The sequence below is a fragment of the Pelophylax lessonae genome (assembly GCF_965119305.1).
Source record: "Pelophylax lessonae genome assembly, chromosome: 1".
Lineage (NCBI taxonomy): Eukaryota > Metazoa > Chordata > Amphibia > Anura > Ranidae > Pelophylax > Pelophylax lessonae.
The window spans coordinates 306644237-306670232 of NC_138768.1; the positions used below are offsets into that span (position 1 = coordinate 306644237).

The window sequence follows — 25996 nt, forward strand, 5'->3', positions numbered from 1 at the left end:
CGGGGTAAGTCATCTAAACCCCTTCTCACCATAGAGACAGTGATTCCCCCAAATCCTGTGTGCAATATTTTGAGAGAACAGATAACAAGGTCCGGGACCAGACGCCAATGTCACAAGTATGTTGATATACTCCTCTTTTTCCTATTTACTGGAAATATCCACATATAATGCAAACAACTCATTATTTTTACCATATATCTTCCAGATATGGTGATCAACCCTCTTTCCTTGATAAAGGCAACATATAGAATGCCGAAACGCGTTGGAAATTAGAGATATACACTCTCTCTCAACACATTCCAGAGTCTCACATATGAGCCGGAACAGACAGAGAATTATATCTATGTTCACCATTCACTTTGTCACCTCTTCCATCCTTATCCTTCACTATACACATGGGTCTATAACCCATTTGCACGTATTTTCCTTATTGTACTATGACCTATGTAATAAACTGTGATATACTTTTTATACCTTATTATTTCTTGACTAGCCCATAAAGTCCCACCTTTTTGGTTTGAGGCACCAAAACCCCTTATAAAGGGTCTCAGAAAGTATTAATGCCAAAGAGCCAGGCAACTATCATTTTTATATTTATTTTACATGGAAATCAGCAGTTATTATTAATTTACAGGATTTATATAGTGCAGACAGTTTACCCAGTGCTTACAATATAAGGGCAGACAGTACAATTACAATACAATTTAATACGTAGGAGCCCTGCTCCTTAGAGCTTACAATCTAAGAGGTAGCATGATATTTCCATTGGTTCAGGTATTCTTTAAATGAAATTTAAGTGATGTAAAACAACTATATATAAAGTCTGTAGTACATAGAATGCCTAATCAGCAGTACGGTCCTTTCAGCCAATTTCTTTGGTCCTTTTATACACTAATTTGTTAAAGTATTTTTTAAAGCTGTGTTTCAAAAGAAGAAATCCTCTTTGCGATGTTGCGTTTAAGTATAGGTAATCCTCATGATAGATTAGGAACCATCCCTAAAGAGCTTGCCAAATGTTTCTGAAGCTTGCATCAACTTTAGAAGCCAGTAAACCTATAGAAGAAAAAAGCAGTCTGATGTGGTTCCAGTTCACCTCCCCAAAAGACTAGGCATAATGGGCTGTTACAGAGCATCAGTCATCTCTGCAAAGCTTGCACTTGCTACACTGAGAATAAATGATCACTATAATAGCGCGCAAACAGTAGAAAATCTGGCTGTATTACTCAATGTCTGTAAAATACAATCTGCCACCTGAGTGGAATGTGTGGAGGATTAGGTGACAGTACATATGTCTGTATAACAGGGCTTTTTTTTCTCAGACCAGGGCAGCCATCAGGGGGAACCAGCCCATGCACATGTAGGGGGCCCGAGCGTCCTGAGGGGCCCGGGCCCCAGAGTCCATGCCACCTCTGACCCCTTGCTTGCTGCTCACTGCTGTCACCTGTAAATGTAGGAGTGACAGCGCTGCTCTCCCGGCGGCACACACAGAACCCTACCTGCCCTGCATATCCCCATAAAGGCAGAGGATGGGGTGGGCATTGGCGTTGGTTGAGGAGGTGGTACATCAATCCAGGAGGTTTCGGCATGGCCACAGTGTCTTCTGAACCTGGAATGTTAGGGGGGGGGGGATAGGCCTAAAGCTGTGTAAGGGGCCCCAAAATTTCCAATGGCTGCCCTGTCTCAGACAATAGGTGCAGGAACTCCCCCTTTCTGAGTCACCCCTTTTCTCCACCCCCTGCACCATTCCTTGATTCCACCCCCTACCCATCTCCCAGTACTGCCCCTTACAGCAGTAAGTAACAATTGTGGTACTAAGTAATTTGTAAGAAAAGCAATAAAATAGATCCCATGCAAAAACAGATCGCCCAGCAACAAAATACCCCCCTCCCTAAGCAACAAAAGATCCCCAGCAGCAATAACAAATCTCCCAGCAACCAGCACCAATAGACTCTCCAGCAGCCAGCAACAATGGACCACCCCAGCAACAATGGATCACCAGCAACAAAATATCCCCCTCTCCCAGAAACAATAGACCCCCAGCAGCAACAACAGATTTCCCTGCAGCCAGCATCACTAGATCCCTCCCAGCAACAAAAGATCCACCCCAACAACAGTAGATCCCAAACCAGCAATAATAGACCTCCTTAGCAACAATAGACACACCCGGCCAGCAAAAATAGAGCCCCTCCAGCAACAATAAATCCCCCAGCAGCTGGCTTCAATAGACCCTGAACCCCTTGCCATTACATGCATTAAGTGCTGTAGGTGTCGGAACTGCGTTCCCCCTGAAAAAAAGCCCTGCTGTATAATGACCATATACTGCACAAGATGTCAGTGCACAGACCGATTCTGCAAGTATGCCATTTATGTGAGTACTGACAAGTAATTACCAACAAATGACATCCCAAACAATGCAGTTTCCAATAATAATCTCCCTGTGGATAAGCATACAGCTAATATATACAGTATAAAATCACCTTCACTTTTATGAACAATTTAAAATGACAGCTTCAAAGGTGCATGCAGAGGTACTGTATGTTTGCATTGTAAGAAATATAAAATGAACACTTGGTCGTATTACTGCTATTCCTTTTATTTGACTTCTTTTCTCTATACAGTATTTACATGCAGTCTGTAAGCAGCAAGCTGTCCAAGTGAAGTCACAATGCCAAGACGTAGAACAAACTATAAGGGCCCATTTTGACTTAGGCACTGAGATAGTGGGCTCAATTCACTAAAGAACATCTCATGAGATAATTGAATCACGTGACACATTTTTTCCAATGAGCTCATGAGATGCTGAAAATGTCAATTTTTTATCACCTCATGAGTTATTTACCTCACAATCCAAAAGCATGAGGTAAAAAACTAAAAGTCACGTCACTAAAGGAAATAAATAAATGCATGAGTTAAAAAAGTAGAGGTCCAGGCATGAGGTACACTATATTATCAAAAGTATTGGGATGCCTGCCTTTACACGCACATGAACTTTAATGGCATCCCAGTCTTGGTCCGTAGGTTTCAATATTGAGTTGGCCGACCCTTTACAGCTATACCAGCTTCAGCTCTTCTGGGAAGGCAGTCCACAAGGTTTAGGAGTGTGTCTATGAGAAGGTTTGACCGTTCTTCCAGAAGCACATTTGTGAGGTCATGCTGGACGAGAAGAACTGGCTCGCAGTCTCTGCGCTAATTCATCCCAAAGGTGTACTACTGGGTTGAGGTCAGGACTCTGTGCAGGCCAATCAAGTTCCTCTACTCCATACTCGCTCATCCATGTCTTTATGGACCTTGCTTTGTGCACTAGTCCAAATCATTTGGTGGAGGGGGGATTATGGTGTGGGGTTGTTTTTCAGGGGATGGGTTTGGTCCCTTAGTTCCAGTGAAGGGAGCTCTTAAGGCATCAGCATACCAAGACATTTTGGACAATTTCATGCTCCCAACTTTGTGGGCACAGTTTGGGGATGGCCCCTTCCTGTTCTGACATGACTGCACGCCAGTGCATAAAAGAAGGTCCATAAAGACATGGATGAGTGAGTTTAGGGTGGAGGAACTTGACTTGTCTTCTAAGTCCTGACCTTAACCCAATAGAACACCTTCAGTATGACTTATGCTAGCCATACACACACAGAATTTCGGCCGAAAATGGTCGTTTTAGGAAAGATCGTTCGAAAATCGAGCCGTTAGTGAACACAAATTTACTGACGATTTCGATCATGTGCCCGGCTAATGTCGATGGATCCATAGCGAAAACTTTTACCGTTTCTAAAAAAGTTTCTATGTGTATGGTAAAATTGAAACGAAAATAATATTCTGACTCGTATTGTGCATGTTATTGAACGATCATTATGATCATGAAAACGATTATGTAAAAGAGTTTATTCTGTAAGTTAGTGGCCAACTTGCTTTCGACCGACGAATAATCGTTCAGTCTGCAAACGGCCGAAATTCTGTGCGTGTATGGCCAGCATTAGAGTGGAGACTGTAAGCTGGGCCTTCTCATCCAATATCAGTCCCTGTACTCACAAATGCGCTTCTGGAAGAATGGTCAAACATTCCCATAGACACACTCCTAAACCTTGTGGGCAGCCTTCCCAGAAGAGTTGATCAGGGTCCTGAAGCCTCATAGGACAGTTAGAGGAGAAGAAAAAACTCCTCCTACAAGCTTTAACCAGACACTTTTAGATGTTATAAGACTGCTACACTATATACTGCTGATAAGAAAAGATATTTAGCAGTTTATATTTACTAAAATAATTGCATTTCCATGTTCTGTGTATTGTGGGAGACCAGATATGTTGAATGCAGTCCTGGGTTTAGTAACACTTTAAAAGCAGAGATCTTACCAATAAGCCCTCAAGAGATAAAAAATAAAATGTTAGGTGGTTTGGTTTACCTGTAAAAACTAAAATATCCTTTTTTGGATGGACTGGCCTTTTAAATCAGATGCAAACAGGGATTTTATTGTCTGCATACTTTATATACTTTATTGTATCCATCAATGAGCCCCCTTGCACCTTTATATGTTTTGCTGTATTACTTACTTTTTTTGAGATGCTTCTTTTTAGTTTTCCTGCAGATGCCACTGATACCGCTGACAGGTTTGATATCCTCTTTGCTGACAGGAGGGGGGTGCAGGATGGGTTTAGGAGCTCTGGTTAGGCAAACAGGCAATCCAGCTGCACACATCAGAATTCCGGTCATTCCTGTGAAAAAAAATGAAGAGAACATTTAACAATTTATACACCAATATGGCCAATTGTTTTGTATGCCTTCATGTTCAATGGAACTACCATTGAGTTGTTTTTTTAAGTGCTCCTTTTTGTATTTTTTACAGGCCTGCAGGGCAGCTGGATGAACACTTCACTTCTTAGCATTTTCTCTCCTCTTAGTTTTTTTTTAGTGGACAAACTACACAAAACATTTGTGCATGGAAGCTGCTTTACCTTTCAAATGATTTCTATCTTTCTCCATCTATTTAAGAAACCCACAGCTCTGCCATACAGCACAGTTAAGTCCTGCAAGGGCAGGAAACCAACGTTTTCCTAAAATGAAAGCAGACCTTCATCTTTCATCCCTATAACAAAATTGCCAAAAATAAAAAATTTAATAAATATTTTTTTTCCCTAATCTTCAAGTTCAGGTCCATCATTCTTGCCTAGGATATATCGAACCGTGCGTGTATGCAGAAACACTGAGGGTCACTCCAGAATCTGTTGTGTCTGTTGTGCCTATGCACATGGCCCTGCAAACTGCTTCCTGGAATTTCTATGTCACTTATCTCAAGAGGCAGCTTGTGGAATCTCACATTTTTACACAGGACCGGCACATGCAAAGGCGGCATGCGGATTAATCCGGTTTTGTAGGCCTGGGAAGGATCGCAGTGGCAAGTCTAGTAGTTGTGTCTTCTAGGGAAGTTGCTTGCTTTTAGGCACTCGGCTGCCCTCACAATGGTTCTGACAGTGGATGGCCTCCCACCTGGCTGCAGATCACTTGCCCAGCTATCTTTGCCTGCACAGATGTGGTCTCTCAGAGGGAGGAAAGCAGAGAAACATATCTTTCCTGGGTGTGTCCAGAAACCCAGGGAAATTTGAGAAATGAAGTTAAAAGGGATTGCACCTGCATCAGAGCTCAGGGAGTAAATGGGCACTGTAACACATGGGTACTTGCGCTTCTAGCAGTAGAAAAAAGAACATTTAATGATGTGCTAAAGTATAACCAAAGGCTCCTTTATAGCAATCTAAACAAGTGCCAAATCCAGTTACTATGTGATGTACAAAGATCATAAAATAACCAAAATGTTCTTTACCTTCCCTGACAGAGCCAAATCCTCCCTATTTGTGTTTCACAAGCTACCCCACTCAGACAATGCAGCTCCCAGTAGGAGGGTTTCAGCAACAAAGGCAGTGCTGTCAATCCAGAAGGCAGTGGGCATGACTAGGTGTGGCCAGGTGCTCACTGACTGGCTTGTAAATCAGTAGTGACAGTGCTGATTGCCACACACCCTGCAACATCTTCTCAGCCACCCACCCAGCAACATCTTCTCAGCCACCCACCCTGCAACATCTTCTCAGCCACCCACCCTGCAACATCTTCTCAGCCACCCTTCCTGCAACATCTTCTCAGCCACCCACCCAGCAACATCTTCTCAGCCACCCACCCAGCAACATCTTCTCAGCCACCCACCCAGCAACATCTTCTCAGCCACCCTTCCTGCAACATCTTCTCAGCCACCCTTCCTGCAACATCTCAGCCACCCTTCCTGCAACATCTTCTCAGCCACCCACCCTGCAACATCTTCTCAGCCACCCACCCAGCAACATCTTCTCAGCCACCCACCCAGCAACATCTTCTCAGCCACCCACCCTGCAACATCTTCTCAGCCACCCACCCAGCAACATCTTCTCAGCCACCCACCCAGCAACATCTTCTCAGCCACCCTTCCTGCAACATCTTCTCAGCCACCCTTCCTGCAACATCTTCTCAGCCACCCTTCCTGCAACATCTTCTCAGCCACCCACCCTGCAACATCTTCTCAGCCACCCTTCCTGCAACATCTTCTCAGCCACCCTTCCTGCAACATCTTCTCAGCCACCCACCCAGCAACATCTTCTCAGCCACCCTTCCTGCAACATCTTCTCAGCCACCCACTCAGCAACATCTTCTCAGCCACCCTTCCTGCAACATCTTCTCAGCCACCCTTCCTGCAACATCTTCTCAGCCACCCACCCTGCAACATCTTCTCAGCCACCCACCCAGCAACATCTTCTCAGCCACCCTTCCTGCAACATCTTCTCAGCCACCCACCCTGCAACATCTTCTCAGCCACCCACCCTGCAACATCTTCTCAGCCACCCACCCTGCAACATATTCTCAGCCACACACCCTGCAACATCTTCTCAGCTACACACCCTGCAACATCTTCTCAGCCACCCTTCCTGCAACATCTTCTCAGCCACCCTTCCTGCAACATCTTCTCAGCCACCCTTCCTGCAACATCTTCTCAGCCACCCTTCCTGCAACATCTTCTCAGCCACCCACCCTACAACATATTCTCAGCCACCCACCCAGCAACATCTTCTCAGCCACCCACCCTGCAACATCTTCTCAGCCACCCACCCTGCAACATATTCTCAGCCACCCACCCAGCAACATCTTCTCAGCCACCCACCCAGCAACATCTTCTCAGCCACCCACCCTGCAACATATTCTCAGCCACCCACCCAGCAACATCTTCTCAGCCACCCACCCAGCAACATCTTCTCAGCCACCCACCCTGCAACATCTTCTCAGCCACCCACCCTGCAACATATTCTCAGCCACCCACCCTGCAACATATTCTCAGCCACCCACCCAGCAACATCTTCTCAGCCACCCACCCAGCAACATCTTCTCAGCCACCCACCCAGCAACATCTTCTCAGCCACACACCCTGCAACATCTTCTCAGCCACCCACCCTGCAACATCTTCTTGTAAGGTTCTGGCACTCTCAGTGCCTCCTATCACATCATTTCCGGGTGCTTTCCATCTACCTAGATAGATGAAGCACATATAGGTGTGTTTCCCTTTAAGAGTGCTGACATCATCATGAGGCGCCGGACTGAACAGCTATTTAAATCACCAGCTTTCACTCACATGTGTTCGTTCAACCTGCTGTGTGCCTAGATGTGCCTTGATGCTAACCTGTCTTGAAGCTCTCATGCTTGCAAGCATACCTCGCTGTCGGAACCACGCTGCGCTGATCCCTGTATCCCGCTACCGGATCATCCGCTCTTGTCGAACCTCTCCTCTGCTACATTGCTACTAGTGATAAGTACCCCACAGGGGAAACCTCAATAACCTTCATACTAAAGCTTACACTGTCTAGCTCTGCATACTAAGGACTGTTACTACATCTGCACTATCTAGATTGCTAGCTCTTGAGCCTACTATCATCTGCTCTTGCACTGGGTTAGTCTCTCCTGTATGTCATCTGCTATCCTATCATCTACTACCATACATGATTGCTAACCTATCTGCATCCCACCTGTTACTATCTCATTCTCAAGAACATTCCTCTTAAGTGTCTGTCACCTATCGTCTCTACTCAACCTGTCTCTTCAGCCTATCACCTCTATACTACTATATACATAGATCACTCCAGGAACTTCTTATTGAGTGTGTATATTTGTATGCTGAATTGAGATCATCCACACATGATGAGTCTTGGGAGTTGGGATTGGTGTCTCAGCGTTTCTCTACATGACTACTGAAGTGGAATATTTCTGCAGCTGTAAATCCACATCATACATAAAACGCAGGAGCGTTACAGATTGAACGAACCAGATAAAATGGATTCAGCAGAAATGACCACTCAGGTGACACAGTTAACACAACAAGTAACTGCGTTAATACACGCACTTACTGAATTAAAAGAAGACAATCAGGCTCTGACGCAGCCTACTGCTGCTCAACCCCCAGAACCTCTAGTCCTTCTACCAGACAGGTTTGATGGTTCCCATTCCTCTTTTCTTTTTTTTCGTATGGATTGTGAGCTCCTATTTATCCTTAAGCCTAGGACCTATCATAATGACTTTATTAAAGTGCATGCTGCCATTAATTTGCTTTCTGGCAAAATGAAAACATGGGCATACCAGAAACTGCAAGAAAAAAGTCAGATCCTAGACAATTGGGAGTCATTTGCAATTGCGATGCACTCCCAGTGTCTCCCCTCCCAAAAATCTACTCCTAAACCTGCTCCAGGTAACCGCAGACCCCGGCTACCTAGGGAAAAAAGGAAACCAAATGAATATGGTGATCCTGCCTGGTCATGGTCCAAGCCTGCCTTAAACAGTCAGCCTTGTCACTCTGACACATCTCATTTGAACCCTGATCCTACAGAGATGGATGAGGAGCCTATGGAGATTGGTGCCGTACATACTAAGTTGTCCTTACAAAAAAAAAAAAGATCACAGGAGAATCTGTGGCCTTTGTTTTTATTGTGGAGAAGGGGGACATTTCATTACATCCTGCCCAACCCGACCCCATAGGCCTAAGGCTCTCCCAATGAAGGCCAGGCGAATCCGAACTGTCTTCCCTGAAAAACAGCCTGGAAATTACCAAGGCTGTTGCCAGCCCTGGTAAACGCAGGAGCGTTACACTTCTCAGCCACCCTTCCTGCAACATCTTCTCAGCCACCCTTCCTGCAACATCTTCTCAGCCACCCTTCCTGCAACATCTTCTCAGCCACCCACCCTGCAACATCTTCTCAGCCACCCACCCTGCAACATCTTCTCAGCCACCCACCCTGCAACATCTTCTCAGCCACCCACCCTGCAACATCTTCTCAGCCACCCACCCAGCAACATCTTCTCAGCCACCCTTCCTGCAACATCTTCTCAGCCACGCACCCTGCAACATCTTCTCAGCCACCCTTCCTGCAACATCTTCTCAGCCACACACCCTGCAACATCTTCTCAGCCACACACCCTGCAACATCTTCTCAGCCACCCACCCAGCAACATCTTCTCAGCCACCCACCCTGCAACATATTCTCAGCCACCCACCCTGCAACATATTCTCAGCCACCCACCCTGCAACATATTCTCAGCCACCCACCCTGCAACATCTTCTCAGCCACCCACCCAGCAACATCTTCTCAGCCACCCACCCAGCAACATCTTCTCAGCCACCCACCCAGCAACATCTTCTCAGCCACACACCCTGCAACATCTTCTCAGCCACACACCCAGCAACATCTTCTTAGCCACCCACCCTGCAACATCTTCTCAGCCACCCTTCCTGCAACATCTTCTCAGCCACCCACCCAGCAACATCTTCTCAGCCACCCTTCCTGCAACATCTTCTCAGCCACCCACCCTGCAACATCTTCTCAGCCACCCTTCCTGCAACATCTTCTCAGCCACCCTTCCTGCAACATCTTCTCAGCCACCCTTCCTGCAACATCTTCTCAGCCACCCTTCCTGCAACATCTTCTCAGCCACCCTTCCTGCAACATCTTCTCAGCCACCCACCCTGCAACATCTTCTCAGCCACTCACCCTGCAACATCTTCTCAGCCACCCACCCAGCAACATCTTCTCAGCCACCCTTCCTGCAACATCTTCTCAGCCACACACCCTGCAACATCTTCTCAGCCACACACCCTGCAACATCTTCTCAGCCACCCTTCCTGCAACATCTTCTCAGCCACACACCCTGCAACATCTTCTCAGCCACCCACCCAGCAACATCTTCTCAGCCACCCACCCTGCAACATCTTCTCAGCCACCCACCCTGCAACATATTCTCAGCCACCCACCCTGCAACATCTTCTCAGCCACCCACCCAGCAACATCATCTCAGCCACACACCCTGCAACATCTTCTCAGCCACACACCCAGCAACATCTTCTCAGCCACCCACCCTGCAACATCTTCTCAGCCACCCTTCCTGCAACATCTTCTCAGCCACCCTTCCTGCAACATCTTCTCAGCCACCCTTCCTGCAACATCTTCTCAGCCACCCTTCCTGCGACATCTTCTCAGCCACCCACCCAGCAACATCTTCTCAGCCACCCTTCCTGCAACATCTTCTCAGCCACACACCCTGCAACATCTTCTCAGCCACCCTTCCTGCAACATCTTCTCAGTCACACACCCTGCAACATCTTCTCAGCCACCCACCCAGCAACATCTTCTCAGCCACCCACCCTGCAACATATTCTCAGCCATCCACCCTGCAACATCTTCTCAGCCACCCACCCAGCAACATCTTCTCAGCCACCCACCCAGCAACATCTTCTCAGCCACACACCCTGCAACATCTTCTCAGCCACACACCCTGCAACATCTTCTCAGCCACACACCCAGCAACATCTTCTCAGCCACCCACCCTGCAACATCTTCTCAGCCACCCTTCCTGCAACATCTTCTCAGCCACCCTTCCTGCAACATATTCTCAGCCACCCTTCCTGCGACATCTTCTCAGCCACCCACCCAGCAACATATTCTCAGCCGCCCACCCTGCAACATATTCTCAGCCACCCTTCCTGCAACATCTTCCCAGCCACCCTTCCTGCAACATCTTCTCAGCCACCCTTCCTGCAACATCTTCTCAGCCATCCTTCCTGCAACATCTTCTCAGCCACCCACCCTGCAACATCTTCTCAGCCACACACCCTGCAACATCTTCTCAGCCACACACCCTGCAACATCTTCTCAGCCACACAGCCTGCAACATCTTCTCAGTCACACACCCAGCAACATTTTCTCATCCTTATGTAGTGCAAAAAGGAACAGCCTACATGAGAGTGGTGACTCTGCTCTGGATTCAGGAGCAGTGCAGCAATGTTGACACACGATCATAGATGGACTTCACTGGTGGGCTCAACAGATAATTGTGGGACTTATCATTTCTGGGAACTAAGAGAACATTGTAGGATAGATGCATTTATAATGAAGTGCTGCAGCACATTTTTTTAGGTAAGGTAAGATGAGGGGAGGGGAAATGTAGATGACGGGGGGGGGGGGGGGTGGTGGGGCAGCATAGTATGTAATTTAAACATTATTGTATAGCTCCCTGAAGTGAGTGAACTATAATTGTGATCTAGTAAAAAGATACTTATCAAAATCACCGGGTTAATAGTATTTCAACAGAATATGGCCGTTAAGATAGATGTCTGTCCTGTAACAGTTCTACCGGTGCTACAGTAGGTGTATACAACCAGGCTCCCCACATTTTTTCACATTTTTGCAGGCAATCTTGTTGCTGATAAGTTAATTTTTAATTTATTATTATATAATTTTTATTTAACCACTTCAATACCAGGCACCTTTACCTCCTTCCTGCCCAGGCAAATGTTAAGCTTTTAGCGCTGTCACATTTTGAATGAAAATTGCGAAGTCATGCAAAACTGTACTCATATGAAATTTCTATCATTTTCTTTCCTTACAAATAGAGCTTTCTTTTGGTGGTATTTAATCACCACTGGGTTTTTTATTTTTTGTTAAATAAACAAAAAAGGGCAAACGTTTAAAAAAAAAGTTTTTCTTTGTTTTTGTTAAAAAAAAAATGGAAATTAATAATCTTTCTTTATACATTTAGGCCAAATTGCATTCTACTACATTTCTTTGGTGAAAATAACCCAAATCAGTGTATATTATTTAGTCTGTAGAAAAGTTATAGCGTCTACAAACTATGCTATATATATCTGAAAATCGATCAATCCTGATGTACTGATTGCCCATCTAATTTTTTGAGGCCCGAAAAGGCCAGGACAGTACTACTACCCCCACATTACCTTTTTCAAAGTAGACAGTAGTTGTAATTTTTTGTCACTTTTTTTGGAAAATGAAGAGAAAAAAAGTTTTTTCCTGACAGACTTCCATGGCAGCATATGTTTGGGTCCATCATAAGACCCCACTACCATAAATTTTTTGTGGCTGAGCCAGAGGCCACGTTTCTTTTTTGTTCTTTTTTGTATGAAGTTTTCTACCTTTTTGGAGATGAGGCAACTGGGATCTCACGTGGGACAGCGGATATTGGGGGCATCCCGTGGTGTCCAGAAGTTCCAGGATGGCTCCTGTAGTCATCAAATGCCCGGGTAACAGCAGGGTGGTGAATGGCAAACATGCGCAGAAGATTGACACCTGTAATAATGGAAGCTCTAAAGGGTACCCAGCATGACAATATGCTCTGCTGTTCCTGGGATCCGGGTCGCCCTGCGTATGCATCGATTGCTCTGTGGATGAGGTCCAGGATACATGAGTATGTTTGGCTTGAGGTCAGTAGAAGGGACTATGAACCATGCTGGCTGCTAGGGAGTAACTCCACTTGTGTTAGAAAAGAAAATGAAATATATAATAACCAAAATGAAAACTAATGGCGATGTCTATGCTTTATTGTTCATGGTAGCATTTTTTATCAAAGTTTGGTGCAGTTGCTTTCTGTCCTGAACAGATATGGGATGGGAGACTGTATATATTCTTTGAGCACACTGGGCTCTGGGTCTTTTCTTGGAGAGGATTGGTCCAGCCTAGAGGGCTTGCTCTCACATGTGTGCTGTTTCAAGGCCTCACGTGGGCAACCTGAGGGCCTGGAGGCTGAGACCCTGAAGAGAGTGAGCCGACAAAGGGGGCTGTCCGTTGAAGATTTGGTATCACCGGAGTAAGGTGTCACCTGGAAGTTGGAAGTAGGCAACCAGCTGTCCTTGCGTCTTTTTGTGAGTACAGACAGTTCTGAGAGATCTTTGGAATTTTTGGGCTGCTGCCACCCCTCTGGTGCTAGAGAGTCACCTGTGAGTCTGTTTAAAGAAGACACTGGCTGGTGTTATGAAGAGCTTAGTCCACCTAGTTCTCTGTAAATGGGACTCTGCTTTTGTGACTCTAAAGGAAGGAGTTTGAAGTTGTTACAACTACTAATACTACTACTACTACTACTTCAAAGCTAAAGTCCACTGTTTTTTGCAAGCACTGACTTTATTACAGCTTTTCCAGAAAGAATACTTAGTCCTCAACTTGTACATAGTTCTTGTTTTAAGAGTATTCCCTCAACCCTATCCAAGTTCTTCAAAAATAAAAAACAACAAAAACACCCCTAGACTGTTCATTGAAGAAATGTGTGAATGAGCCTGTGTGCTTGGCTGCGGGGCAAATCTTGTAAGGAAGACCTGGACAGTATATCTGCGGCTCCTATGGAAGTAGTGCTACATCTACAATAACATTCCCTAAAATAATATTAGGCAGAAATCACATTTTAAGCTCACTGTCACTGGTCAAGGTGGAATATCATATATGGTATGTGACTGTCATTCAACTGGAACAGTCCCCAATGTAACAAAGCACCCAGTCATTTTCACCATCACCATGGTAAAGATTGGCTCACTGGATACAATATATTGTTACATAACTTTAACCCAATGTGTTTATCACTGGATAGCCTTCATCCAAAGCGCTCCCCTTCCTCTCTGCTGACTCACTGTTTCCTCTCTCCATCCCAGGAGTTTTTAATAGGAGCAGCTGGGGCTTGGAATAGGCTCCAATCCTAATTTCACTGGGCGCCAACGTTTCTTTGTTATGGCACTGTTCTAGAGGTGCCTACCCAATGCTTCTTGTTAATACAATGCTTAATGTGATGATTTAAGGAAATTATCTAACAATTTATTTATAGGCATGCTGCATCTATATGCTCAATGTTTAAGTATATTTCTGCATTATGTCTATTTATTTTCACTTCCAATCATTTAAACAGCAAAACTCTACTGACCTGCTAGAGCTGGATGCACAGGGCCTGTTCCATTTAGATTCTTCACAGGCAGAGCTGGCACCCTGATAATAAAAAAACAGACAGCCAGTGTAAGTGAGCAGCATACAGATATCACCATTGCAACATGTCTATGTAAAATTATACATGCCTGTTTCTATGCCTTCAAATTGGCTTTGAATGATAATTCATCCATCGGAATCAGTTTCTCACATGATAATTTATAATCTTTAATATATACAAGCACTTATAACAATTCACTGTACCGTTACAAATCATACCAATTTGTTGATTTGTTGCGTTTTCCCATTGCTTAAAGGGAATCGATAATGGTTAAAAAAAAAAAAAAAAAAAATATATATATATATATATATATATATATATATATATATATATAATAAGAAATATATATCTATATCTCTATATATATCTCTATATATCTCTATATATATATATATATATATATATATATATATATATATTTCTTATTATTTCTATACTAACAATACTATTATTTTCTCATTTCTTGTCAGGTAAATATGAAATATTGTATATGAATATTTTGTATCTCCCTTTTTAGCCAGCAGATGGAGTTACGGTCCCCTTTTTAGGGTTGCTGGACTAGTCTATCAAAAAAAAACAAAAAAAAAAAGCTATTTGTTTACAGAGCTCAATTTAAATACAACTTAGAGTTGGAGTAGTGCCCATCTACCCCTTCCTGCTGTGTACACATGGCTCTGTTTGAAGTGTCAATCAGGGAGAGAAAGCCTGTAGAAAAACAGATTCTGCTGTGCACTTGTATAATACTTTGTAAATCTTGTGTCTCAGGTGCACATTTATTAGGAAAAATAGTACAAAAATTGATTAAAAACATTTTCCAAAATGCTCCCAAGACTGTTGTAGTTTCTCTTTAAAGCAACTATATATTGATAGAAAAATGGGAGCTGATGCGATTTAAAGCAGGGATATGTATACAAGATTGTGCTTACTCTGGCTAGTTTGGTGTTCCAGTAACCAGCTGTCCCGATAAGACCAACTAGGATGCATACTGTATATACACAAGTATTCATCTGGTATTGCTAATACATTTAATACATGCTTACACTCTTTATTTCTTTAAGTGCCTACTCTTTGCCTTTATATTTGGTATTGATCATAATTTAGCTTGCCAATATGGTTTTGTATAGATTTGATTGGTGTATCTTGTATGCATCTCCATGTTTTGTTTTTGTGCTTTAATATAAGAAAAAAAAAAAAAGGAAGCCAACATTGCTATTTGGTTTTTGAAAGTTGCTTTATCCTAGTTTTCATGCTCATCATTTGGCTTCTCTAATTGGCGAGTCTCTGACCTGGAACATGCAAGTCAGGACTTCTGAGTGCGTAGTTGTTTCAGACCAGTGACGTGTAACCCCTGACACTGGTGACCATGCAAATTCTGGAGTTTTTTGTATATTATAAAAAGACCCTCAACATAAAACTCATATTTTCCAGTCCAGCATGATATTCACATACCATGAACACATTTCTCATTTACAGAAACCTGACACAACCAAGTAAACTGTACATAAGTGGTTGGGTGTCCACTCACCTTCCATGCAAGGTTATCTTCATGCTGATTAGACTAGGTGCAGATATGGACAGGAGAGGCTTTCTAGCAGATCTCTGTTCTTGAAAGCTGAGCTATATATGTATATATTTATACCTATGTGTGACCACTGAGCCCTCCCAGGTGTGACATCACGCAATGCGTAAAGCCAGCTTCCTGACAAAGACACCACCTGCTCACCCCATTGATAAACAAGGATTATGAGAGATTAAGGGCTAAACACTGTATGCCAGACATGTAAGGGATATACACAGCTATTTATATACACAAGCCTATGGACAAATGATCAGAGCTACTTCTTGGGTCATAAGTCAGGAAATTATTTTCAGTATATTCCTGGTATCATTGCCCACAGTACTGCCTACTAAATTACACTGACTACTGGACCTCAGGGGACTGCAATGGAGAAATGTTGTAGCTTCTGAAATTGCTCTCTAAAATGCAATCTTCTACTTCAAAAGAGTCAATTTGTGCTACACAGTTCACTGGCAATGGCATTAGTAGATGTTAGGCAAAATACAGTAATCCACAGCAACTAGAAATCACCCTACATTACAGTACAATACCAAGTGAAAGCTCAAACCATGCTGTGGGTAACTGTATACCATGACTTTAGATTAAAGCCTATTTTTATTGTAATGCTTTATGTTTTACTGTAATGCTTTGGGCATTGTTGCTGTAATTTACACTTCACATCAGTAAGGCAAAAAAGCTGTGTGCCACATTCAGCATCTCATGCCAGCCAATCAGAGTGAATTATTTTAGCTCTTTGTACTGCTTTGCCAAGTAAGCACAATTTTGAGACCCCTAACATAATCTCAGGATAGTAGATTTTATCAAATATGTTTAGCAGTATTTTAACAGAGTAACAAAAATATGGGGACCACCAATGTAATGGTTCCTTCTCCATCCCGTGTAAGTTTGTAATGGTTCCTTCCTTATCATCTAAGTAAGGGTATACTCATATGGGCCTGACTACTTACGGGAGGAGAACCTACAATTTTCACTGTCTTTCTGTCTTTATATTTTTATTTAATATTATATCTGCAACTGTTTACTGTCTTTACACTAATGTATATGGTCCTGTAGTTATGCTAGTTTTTAGCGGAGGTCCCCTGACACCTGACAATTATTTCAAGGATTCCTCTGCATGCTTCCTCCCTCCTTCCTCTCTTCCAATAGGATATAGTGCTGCATTTAGAAGTGCACAAAACTATATGCTGTGTGCATCTAAACAACGTTTTTTCTGGCCATGTGAATGAGCTCTAAAGAGGAAAATAGCTAGAAATAAAGCACAGAGGAGCCTCAAAAATTAAAACTTTAAGCAGACATGTCAACATGGGACATTGGTGAAGAGTGTAAATGTGCGTGAAGGGGGGGGGGGGAATAGGAAAAAGAAAAAAAGGGTCCTCGGTAGAAAAGCATGGAGGGCATGAAGGAAAGGGGAGGGGAGGGTTGTCAGTCGACTTCATTGCAGGGCACTTGGGAACAGCCAGTTATAAAAAATGTGGCTATCGTGTAAATCAGGTTGTTTAAAAGTGTTAAACTCTAACGTTTTTAAAATCAGAGTTTAAAAACCCTCCCTGCACTTCACCTCAAACCCTTAAGGAATGGCTAGACCATATGGGTACTACTTTAAGATAGGTTGGCTTGATGCACTAGGCTTGGACCCAGTAGACCTGATTATAGATAGGAAATTGGGGTAGAATGCTGTTGGTTACTCAATGCTGGTTATTACTATCTGACTTTGGAGTGTGCAATATTAATGCTCTATTGGCACTGTCATTTCTGTTTTCAGCCACTCGGTGGGGCTGTATATTTTCTTTAGTGAGCTCTATGCAAATGGAGGCTGTAATTACCTGTTTGCTTTCTACTGTTTTGTACATTACAACGTTGCATTCTTTTGTGGGTGTTTATGGAAAATGTATGCTTGAATGTGTTCAAATAAAACTTTCTTCTGATAAAAAAAAACCCCTCCCTACTATTACTTACTAAGTTCATTTACCGCAGCCCTGCTGTTGGAAATCATAAATATAACAAAATCAAGAGGAAGAATGGGGAGAACACAGGGATACAATGCAGACTATTTAGAGGGTCAGTTGTAGGACCAGTCACTAAGGTGTGAGTAGAAAGAGAATGCTTTTTTTCTCAGGTTTCATGCTGCAGGAGCACTCTGTGCTTGGCTTTCTAAGGCTGTTTCCACATCCAAGCATTCCAGCATCCATGCTCAGAGTGAGAATTAATGGAGTTAGTGGTATGCTATGGTTCAAATTTTGCTTACAACCTTCAGATTGGAGGGAAGCAATATAAAGCTTGGTAAGTGCAGAGATGTACAAATCCAATTAAGTTTATCTAAACCCAAAACCAAAAATGTATTGCAAGTTTCTATTCCTTAAATGGTATGACTGCATTAGTTTTCTTTTTTTTTTTTTTTTTGGCTTTCTTTAATTTACTTACAAATGGGGATTCTGCTAACAACTCCCTTCCTGGTCTAAGATGACAACACTCACTAACCCTACTGTATCAGGGCAACAGAAACAGTACACGACTACTGAAACCTCCCCTTCTCCAAAACATAGACGAGCAGGGTTCAATAGCACTCAAAACAATGAAACTTATAAGAGTGCAGCACAAATTCAGAAAGGTTAGGAAGGCAGGCCATAGATTACTCAATTTTTCACCATGTGTGGAAGGAAAGCAAATAGCTTGATTCCTCCATCAGTGTTGATGGGGTAATTCCTCCCGCAGCACTATCGTATTGCCTTCCCGGATGGCAGAATATAATGGCTACTACTAGCGGCTATAGCCACTGGCAGCAATAGTATGTAGAAAAATCTGACAGGCTGGTTGTACCCAAATCAATCAATAGATCAACTTGGGTAAAATCAGCCTGCCTATACATGGACTGAAATTCAGCCGGTCCCTGCTGACAAGATTTCTGGCAAGGTCAACAGGTATTTTGTTTGCCTTTATTAAACCGATAAAACAAAACACTTGTATCAATTGTATATTGAACAGACCAAAAGGGAGTAATTTAAAAATGTTATTTGTTAGGGGTTACATACCCTTTCAGTGCATACTGTCAGACCTATTATCTGGGTAACATATGACTGGGGTCAGAAACACCAGCCAATTACTTCTCATCTGCAGCCAATCTGGACTCAAAGAGTTTTAATTGTAAAATGCAGTATTTCCCGGATTCTTCCAAGGATCATGTTACCTATTCAATCTTGGCATTATACTTAGTTCACCTACTGATATTTCTTAAATAAAATGACAATCTAAAATTCTGTGTTCTACCCGATGCAATCCTTTTAAATGCTCCTGTTTAAAAGATCTGTGATCTGAGCACATGGCTTGATTGAGGTTTTAACACTGACATTTATATCAAGGCAAGACCTGCCCTTTTCAGTTTGACATTCAGATCAGCAATAAATGAGCACATAAACCTCCAAAATCGTGGTGTGCTCTGCTGTGTAAATGCGCTGTGTGTGCCACAAGCTTAATGCAATCCCCATTGCGTAAAACTATACATGAGAATCAAACAATAATGGCAGATGAATTCAATAAACAATTCCATTTCTATAAAGAAAACAATATTCTGTTTTCCATTAAGGAAAGAAAGATTAAAAAGACAGAAAGAAGGGTCTGGTGTAAATCATCTGTCAAACAAGTCATCTGTCACAAATTGGGCTACTACAGTCAGCTTTATCAGTGTGTACAGCTTTACAGAAGCCCACTGTTCTGTAATTAATAAAAATTTCATGTCTGTCATTCTGTTGAAAATGGCCTCTGTTGGCAAAGATAGATGGGGATCCAGAATCCTAAGATAATTAGAGAAGCCGACTTTTTGAAAATTAAAAAAAAAAAAAATCAGGCTGATTATTTAGTTAGCAAAAGGTAAACAGCCCACTCATGTCAATCACTTTTAAGATTGATTAGGAAAATAAAAAAACATTCTATCCCAAAGGTTTTCAATAATATCTTCAGACATACTTACAATAATCTCTATTCTGCCAATTTTGATAATCCAAGGAAGTTGAAGATTTCTTAGATCAGGCAAGTCCACCATCTCTTACTGGGGATGATCTAACTTTCCTCAAATTATTAAAAATTCTCTTAAAGAAAAGGCCCTTGGGCTGGTATGGCCTAACTACAGACTTTTAGAAGCATCTTGTTGAAGACTTGAACCCTCTTCTTGTGTCTCTATAAAGCTATATTCCAAACATAATAGTACACGCTTCTATAGTCAATGATGTCTTCATACACCTTTTGATAACTAAATGAACAAATGCGCAACCAATACAGCAGCACAGTATGGGCGCAACGGAATTAAGGGAAAATGTGCCACATCCTGAATAGTTGTATCAAATCATGGAAAGAAATTTAGTGGACTTTAAAGGCACAGATAGGGGTAGGATAAAAAACTTTTTTATTGATTGACATACAAAAACCAAAATAAAGGAAACCTCTAGCAAAAGAGGAGTACTTTTTACACATAAAAATTACACATAAAGAGTACCGGAATGTACTTAAACAAACAAACTACAAGAATAGAAAGAAAAAATCATAATCATACATAATACATAAGACATAGTGGTATCACCATATTATACATTACATCCTACAAACTCGAAGATAGTGCAAAGGAATGGCACTATGTAGATCCTCGAGTGTAGTTGGTACAGCCCTTGAATGGGGAATAGTTCATGTAGCCAGATGCCCTACATGTTTCGCTTGGAAAATCAAGCTTCTTCTGGAGCTACTGGTGTACAGACTCCCTGTAGAAACAGATAGTAGTTCACAATGGCCGATGTATTAGGGCCCAACAAATGTATAGATCAAGGATAATAACGGGGGGAGTGGTAACGGCTGTAATGAGTTAGGATCTACATAGTGCCATTCCTTTGCACTATCTTCAAGTTTGTAGGATGTAATGTATAATATGGTGATACCACTATGTCTTATGTATTATGTATGATTATGATTTTTTCTTTCTATTCTTGTAGTTTGTTTAAGTACATTCCGGTACTCTTTATGTGTAATTTGTATGTGTAAAAAGTACTCCCCTTTTGCTAGGGGTTTCCTTTATTTTGGTTTTTATATGTCAATCAATAAAAAAGTTTTTTATCCTACCCCTATCTGTGCCTTTAAAGTCCACTAAATTTCTTTCCATGATTTGGTTCATACACCTTTTACCTAAGAAAGACAAGGACACCTTAGCAGCTAGCTCACTATTGGATCAGGACATGAAGTTCTTATCTACGTTGATGGCCAAAAGACTTGCTACTCTGATCCCAAGACTGATATCCACAGCCATGGCAGCCTTTGTGTCAAGGAGATCGCGTGTGATCAATATTCCTAAAATTATAATATAGTGTTTGACCATACTTGGTGGTTGGATCCTTCTATGTTGTCTATGGCTTTGTTTGTCCTGGATGTGGACAAGGTTTTTGGGAATGTATTTTGGGAATAGTTGTGGATGATGTTGAGGCGTATGTGTATTACAGCTGCATTTTATATTACATTCAGACCATATAAGAAATCTCAACAAAGTGTTGCGTTACTCAAATCAATAAAGAACGATAACCAAATATAAAAATACGACTAAACATATATCATAACAGGTAATACCATATAAAGAATATGGTGAATTAAACTGGTATCATTACTCCACTCCAAACTGAAATATTGCATACCCTAAGGCCCAGATATTCATACCTGGTTGTCTCTCTACCCTCTTTGCACAACATAATGGTGCACCAGGGGTTCCTGCTGTTGTCACTTTTATTTAATATTTTCATACAGCCGTTGGTATGATCCTTTATCTCCCCAACCTTATTCCTTTGGGTTACATGTAGGCCGAATTGAAAATCAAACCAGCTCTTTTTGCTGATGACATTTTTCTTTCTGACCTAAAAATCAGATCCTATGGCCCTTATAAATTGGTTTGGCACAATTTTTGGCTTAACTATAACATATCAACTGGGCCTTAAATTTTTTATTTTTTTTTACCTTAAACCCAACTATATTTCATGTCTGTGAATCCTTATTCCTAGAAATATACAGGATCATTATATCCTGAACCCTCTTCCTTTCTATGATAAAGTGACCTTGTAACCTGAAAGCTGTGTTAAAGTGGTAGTAAAGTCCACTTTGCAACCTCAACTTACAGCGCTATAAGCAAAGATTGAATCTCAAATTATGTGTCCATCATCCAAAACAAATCGAGAAACGAAATTACAATTGCAAATGAGTCTCACAACGTGTCCTTGTTCATACAAAAGTGTTTCCTAATGATGCGCTCCTGATGTGCTTGGCGTGAAACGGCTGTTAAGCTTGGTGATATGCCTGAGGTCCAGCTGCCATTCTACGTTTAGGTTGGCGGCACCAGATGTAAATGTATTTTGCACTACATGTTCCATATTGCACTGTATTGGACCTTTTCTTTTAACCATACCACCAGTTTTTCCTGCAAAATGTTTTTGGGCATTTTGATGATTGAAACAATGTTTCTTTTATCTTGTTACATTAAAATTTTGTTTTTTACTTTTAATAAATACTATACTATGAATATTTTTCTTTGGTATTTGATGATTTACCCGGTACAGCTGGCTGAGACATCGCTGTTTGCCCCATTTTGATCTATCACAGTCTGACAGTGGCAATCCGAGAGGAAAGGTATCATCACCTGAGGCCATAATTGCTGTCATATAATTTAGACAGCAAATATTTTTGGTGAGTTTGCATTTCAGTTATTCGGTGGAGGCAAATATTGTACGGGTGACAGATGATATTTTCTACACTTGGCAACAGAGCACTTTCATCCTTTGAACTTGGATTTATTTTTCTGGACACCTTCATATGATCAAGAACACTTTTTTCATATCTGTTTATTTAATTTTGACAGTCACATATTTACTGAGTAACCGAGCACCTTTTATTCACATAATTTATTGATACGGGCACTTTTGTATAAACAAGGACACGTTATGAGACTCATCTGTATTTGTAATTTCCTTTGTGGATTTGGATTAGATGATGGACACATAATTTGAGATTTATCAATCTTTGCTTATAGCACTGCAATTTCCTTTCTATATTTACATTAGTGTTAGTATATTGACACTTTTTGCATGCTGCTGATATTCCTATCGGGTGCTGACATTACTTTATGAATATTGTGATAAAGCTTACCTGTAGGTATAATGAATATCTCCTAAATGTGAAATGTTTAGGAAATATTCTAGTAAGCAGCAGCCGGTGACGTCACCGGCGCATGCACTCTGAAGGGACAGCATACTCACACCAACCCTTCAGAGCCTACACGCGCATTAATGGGAGTGACGTCATTGTGACTCAGCCATTAAAATGGCTAAAGCCTGTGAGCCCGGAAGGAAGACCGGGTGAAGATGGAATCCCTGTCAGCGCTGACAGGGTGCTGCTGGAGGGATCTGTTTTATAGGTAAGTGCAGTGCATACTAGCATATTATAGCTTAAACCTGCAGGGGGTACCTTTTCTTTTTTTTTGTTAACTTTATTACCGCTTTAAACCCAAAACCAATAATGTAATTTATTGCAGCTTACCAATCCTTAGACGTTGTGGCTGCTTTCGTTTTCTTTTTTAGGGTTTTCCCCTCGGTTTTCACCTGGCGATCTGGCCAGTAACACACCTCTATTAGAGTGCCCCCATTTTGGATGAAGGAGCACAGGGGGCACATATGGACAGCAGCATTGTCAGTCTGGGGGAAAAGGGCAGTTGGATGTACTAGCCAATTTAAATATACTAACAGATTGAACACCAGCTAACACTTTCCAGGCAGTTACAGCAAACAGGTTGTTTTTCCTTCTGGGATAAAGGTTTTACATGATTAAATAAAAGCTAATCATTGTAAGCACCTCTGCCAGTGTTAAATGGTTTGTCTCATCCCTGTAATTACTATATCTGCAGGACAGCTTGTTCTGCTGAAAGACAACAGACTTACTAGGCAGATTACATGGTGAAAATAAAGGAAAGAAAGCCTAAAAACAAAAAACAACTGCAGCCATCACATCAAAGAACTGGTAAACTGCAATATAATTAAACGTTTGCTTTTGGGTTTATTATACCACTAAGCCTGGATGACCAATTTATTTGTTGAACAGGTGCCACCTAATTTTGCTAGATTGCTCTAATGCGTGCAGACCATCCCAATGCTGGTAAAACATTGGACAGCTACCCAAGCAACATGCCAACCTTCCAAACATTTGATTGTATAATCTTTCTATTTTTTTGTTTTAACATGCTAGAGATTAGGTCAGCAGGGCCACCTACTGCACCAACACAGGTATAGAGGCATACCTCCCTACATGGGCATTTTATATTTTTCTTTGCAATGCTGACCCCTGAGAGGGGTACACAAAACATCCAACATTCTTTAGGCCAACATGGGAAACCTAAATCTTTCCCTCAGAGGCATAACTATAACCTTCAGGGCCCCGGTGCAAGAAACCATGAAGGGCCCCCCGGACCCCTGGCCGGGGCCCTTCCCTTCAAGCCTGGGGCTCTTTACTCTTGTTACAGGGCCCTTTATTACAGTCCTGCAGCGGGACCCTTCCACAAGTTCTGCAGTGGGCCCCCTTCCTGTCATCTTGGGGACTCCCCACAGTGCTGGAATGCCAGGGCCCTGTCGCAAGTGTGACCTTTGCGATCCTGGAAGTTCGCCCACTGGTGTCAGTAGTTTTTATTTTTTGGTATTTTAATTGTACTATTTTTTATCATTTTAGTTTATTTTTTTTTTACAATGTCACTGACTATGACTCTGTCCATTCAGAAAAGGAAGGAGCTGGTAAATTACATATTTACGGATCCCTTATTGGTTCTCTATTGTGACACATCCCCTGCAGCAGCTGGCAGAGGAGGGCAGCACAGTGGGGTGGATCAGGGGAGCACACAGGGGCCCAGAGACAGCAGAACACAAGTGAACTGGATAGGAGGAGTGGTGGGGGCAGCTTACAGAGAAACCAATCTCCTCCATTTTCCTTTCTGCAGCTACTGGAGGATAAAGGAGGACAGTGATTTCTCTACACACTGCCCCCTCCGCCCCTCCTATCCAGGTGTACAGGGGAGCCGCACAGACCGCCTGGAGCATGGGGCCCGTTTGCAGTTGCAACCCCTGTAGTTACGCTTTCCCTACTCTACAACAAAAGACAGAAGAATAAGATATTGAGATGCCATTCCCTACAATACTAGCAAATTAGGTTTTTATTTTGTTTCAATGTTTCAAACATTAGGGTAGAATGGCTAACCAGAATTTAGTGTAGCAGCTGGGCGGATGGTGGCAAAAGCCACAGAATGGACACAAAGAACTTGGCTGGCCACTTAATTAGCAACGTTGAGAGCCTTGAGTAAGGCCAAGGCACAGAGTCTACCACCTAGTCTTCAGCAGAGCTCTCAGAGGTGGAGATATTACACTACATGTGATACCTAGGTTGTGGTCCTCTGACTAACCTAAGCAGGCAATAAACTAACAGCAGGTGAAATCTACCTTACAGCACTGGGGCACTGGACTCCCAAGGTAGCAGAATACATGGGGAAATAGCAAGAGCGCAAAGGACTGCTCTGAGAAACAAAGAAGAAACACAAGCTGGGAGAGCACAGGTGCTGATAACGAGGCTGGCTGGAACTCACAGGGAACCCACTAAGGCCCCTTTCACACAGGCGGACCGTTCAGATCTGCCTGTCCATTTTTTTGGCGGATCTGAACGGTCCCCCCATGCATCCCTATGGGGCATCGGATGTCAGCGGAGACATGTCCGCTGACATCCGATCCGATCCGTCAAATCTGGACGAATGGAAACCCTATTTTCCATCCGACCGACGGTCCGTTTCCATCCGAATTCCCCCATAGAGATGTATGGGGAACTGGCAGCTGTGTCTCCGCACACAGTGCGGAGAACAGCTGTCATCCTCCTGCTCATTGGGGGATCGGCGGATCGATCCCCCGCTGAGATAAACGGAGTCCATCCGACGGACGGGCTGTGTGAAAAAGCCCTTACGCAGGGAAAAAAGTAACAAACTGAATTGCAAAGAGCAGCACGAAGGTGAAGGAAGACAGGAGGTAGGAGTACACAGAGTGATAAGAGAAGCATATAGACTGGGGAACACAAGGC

At 42.6% G+C, this 25996-nt stretch overlaps 1 protein-coding gene across 2 annotated transcripts in view; it reads right to left on the reverse strand.

Moving 5' to 3' along the window:
- Positions 1 to 25996, reverse strand: part of DTX1 (deltex E3 ubiquitin ligase 1) — a 115212-nt gene that overhangs the window by 23920 nt on the left and 65296 nt on the right. Inside the window, exons 1-3 of one of the 2 annotated variants that reach the window (XM_082272541.1) lie at positions 15827 to 15920; positions 14242 to 14303; positions 4542 to 4703 (exon numbers count right to left, since the gene is read on the reverse strand). In XM_082272541.1, the coding sequence (XP_082128667.1) occupies positions 4542 to 4703; positions 14242 to 14303; positions 15827 to 15849 (247 nt within the window). In that variant the 5' untranslated portion in view covers positions 15850 to 15920. Of the gene's footprint in view, positions 1 to 4541; positions 4704 to 14241; positions 14304 to 15826; positions 15921 to 25996 lie in introns of those variants that run through there. The other variant, XM_082272540.1, reaches the window with a different exon arrangement.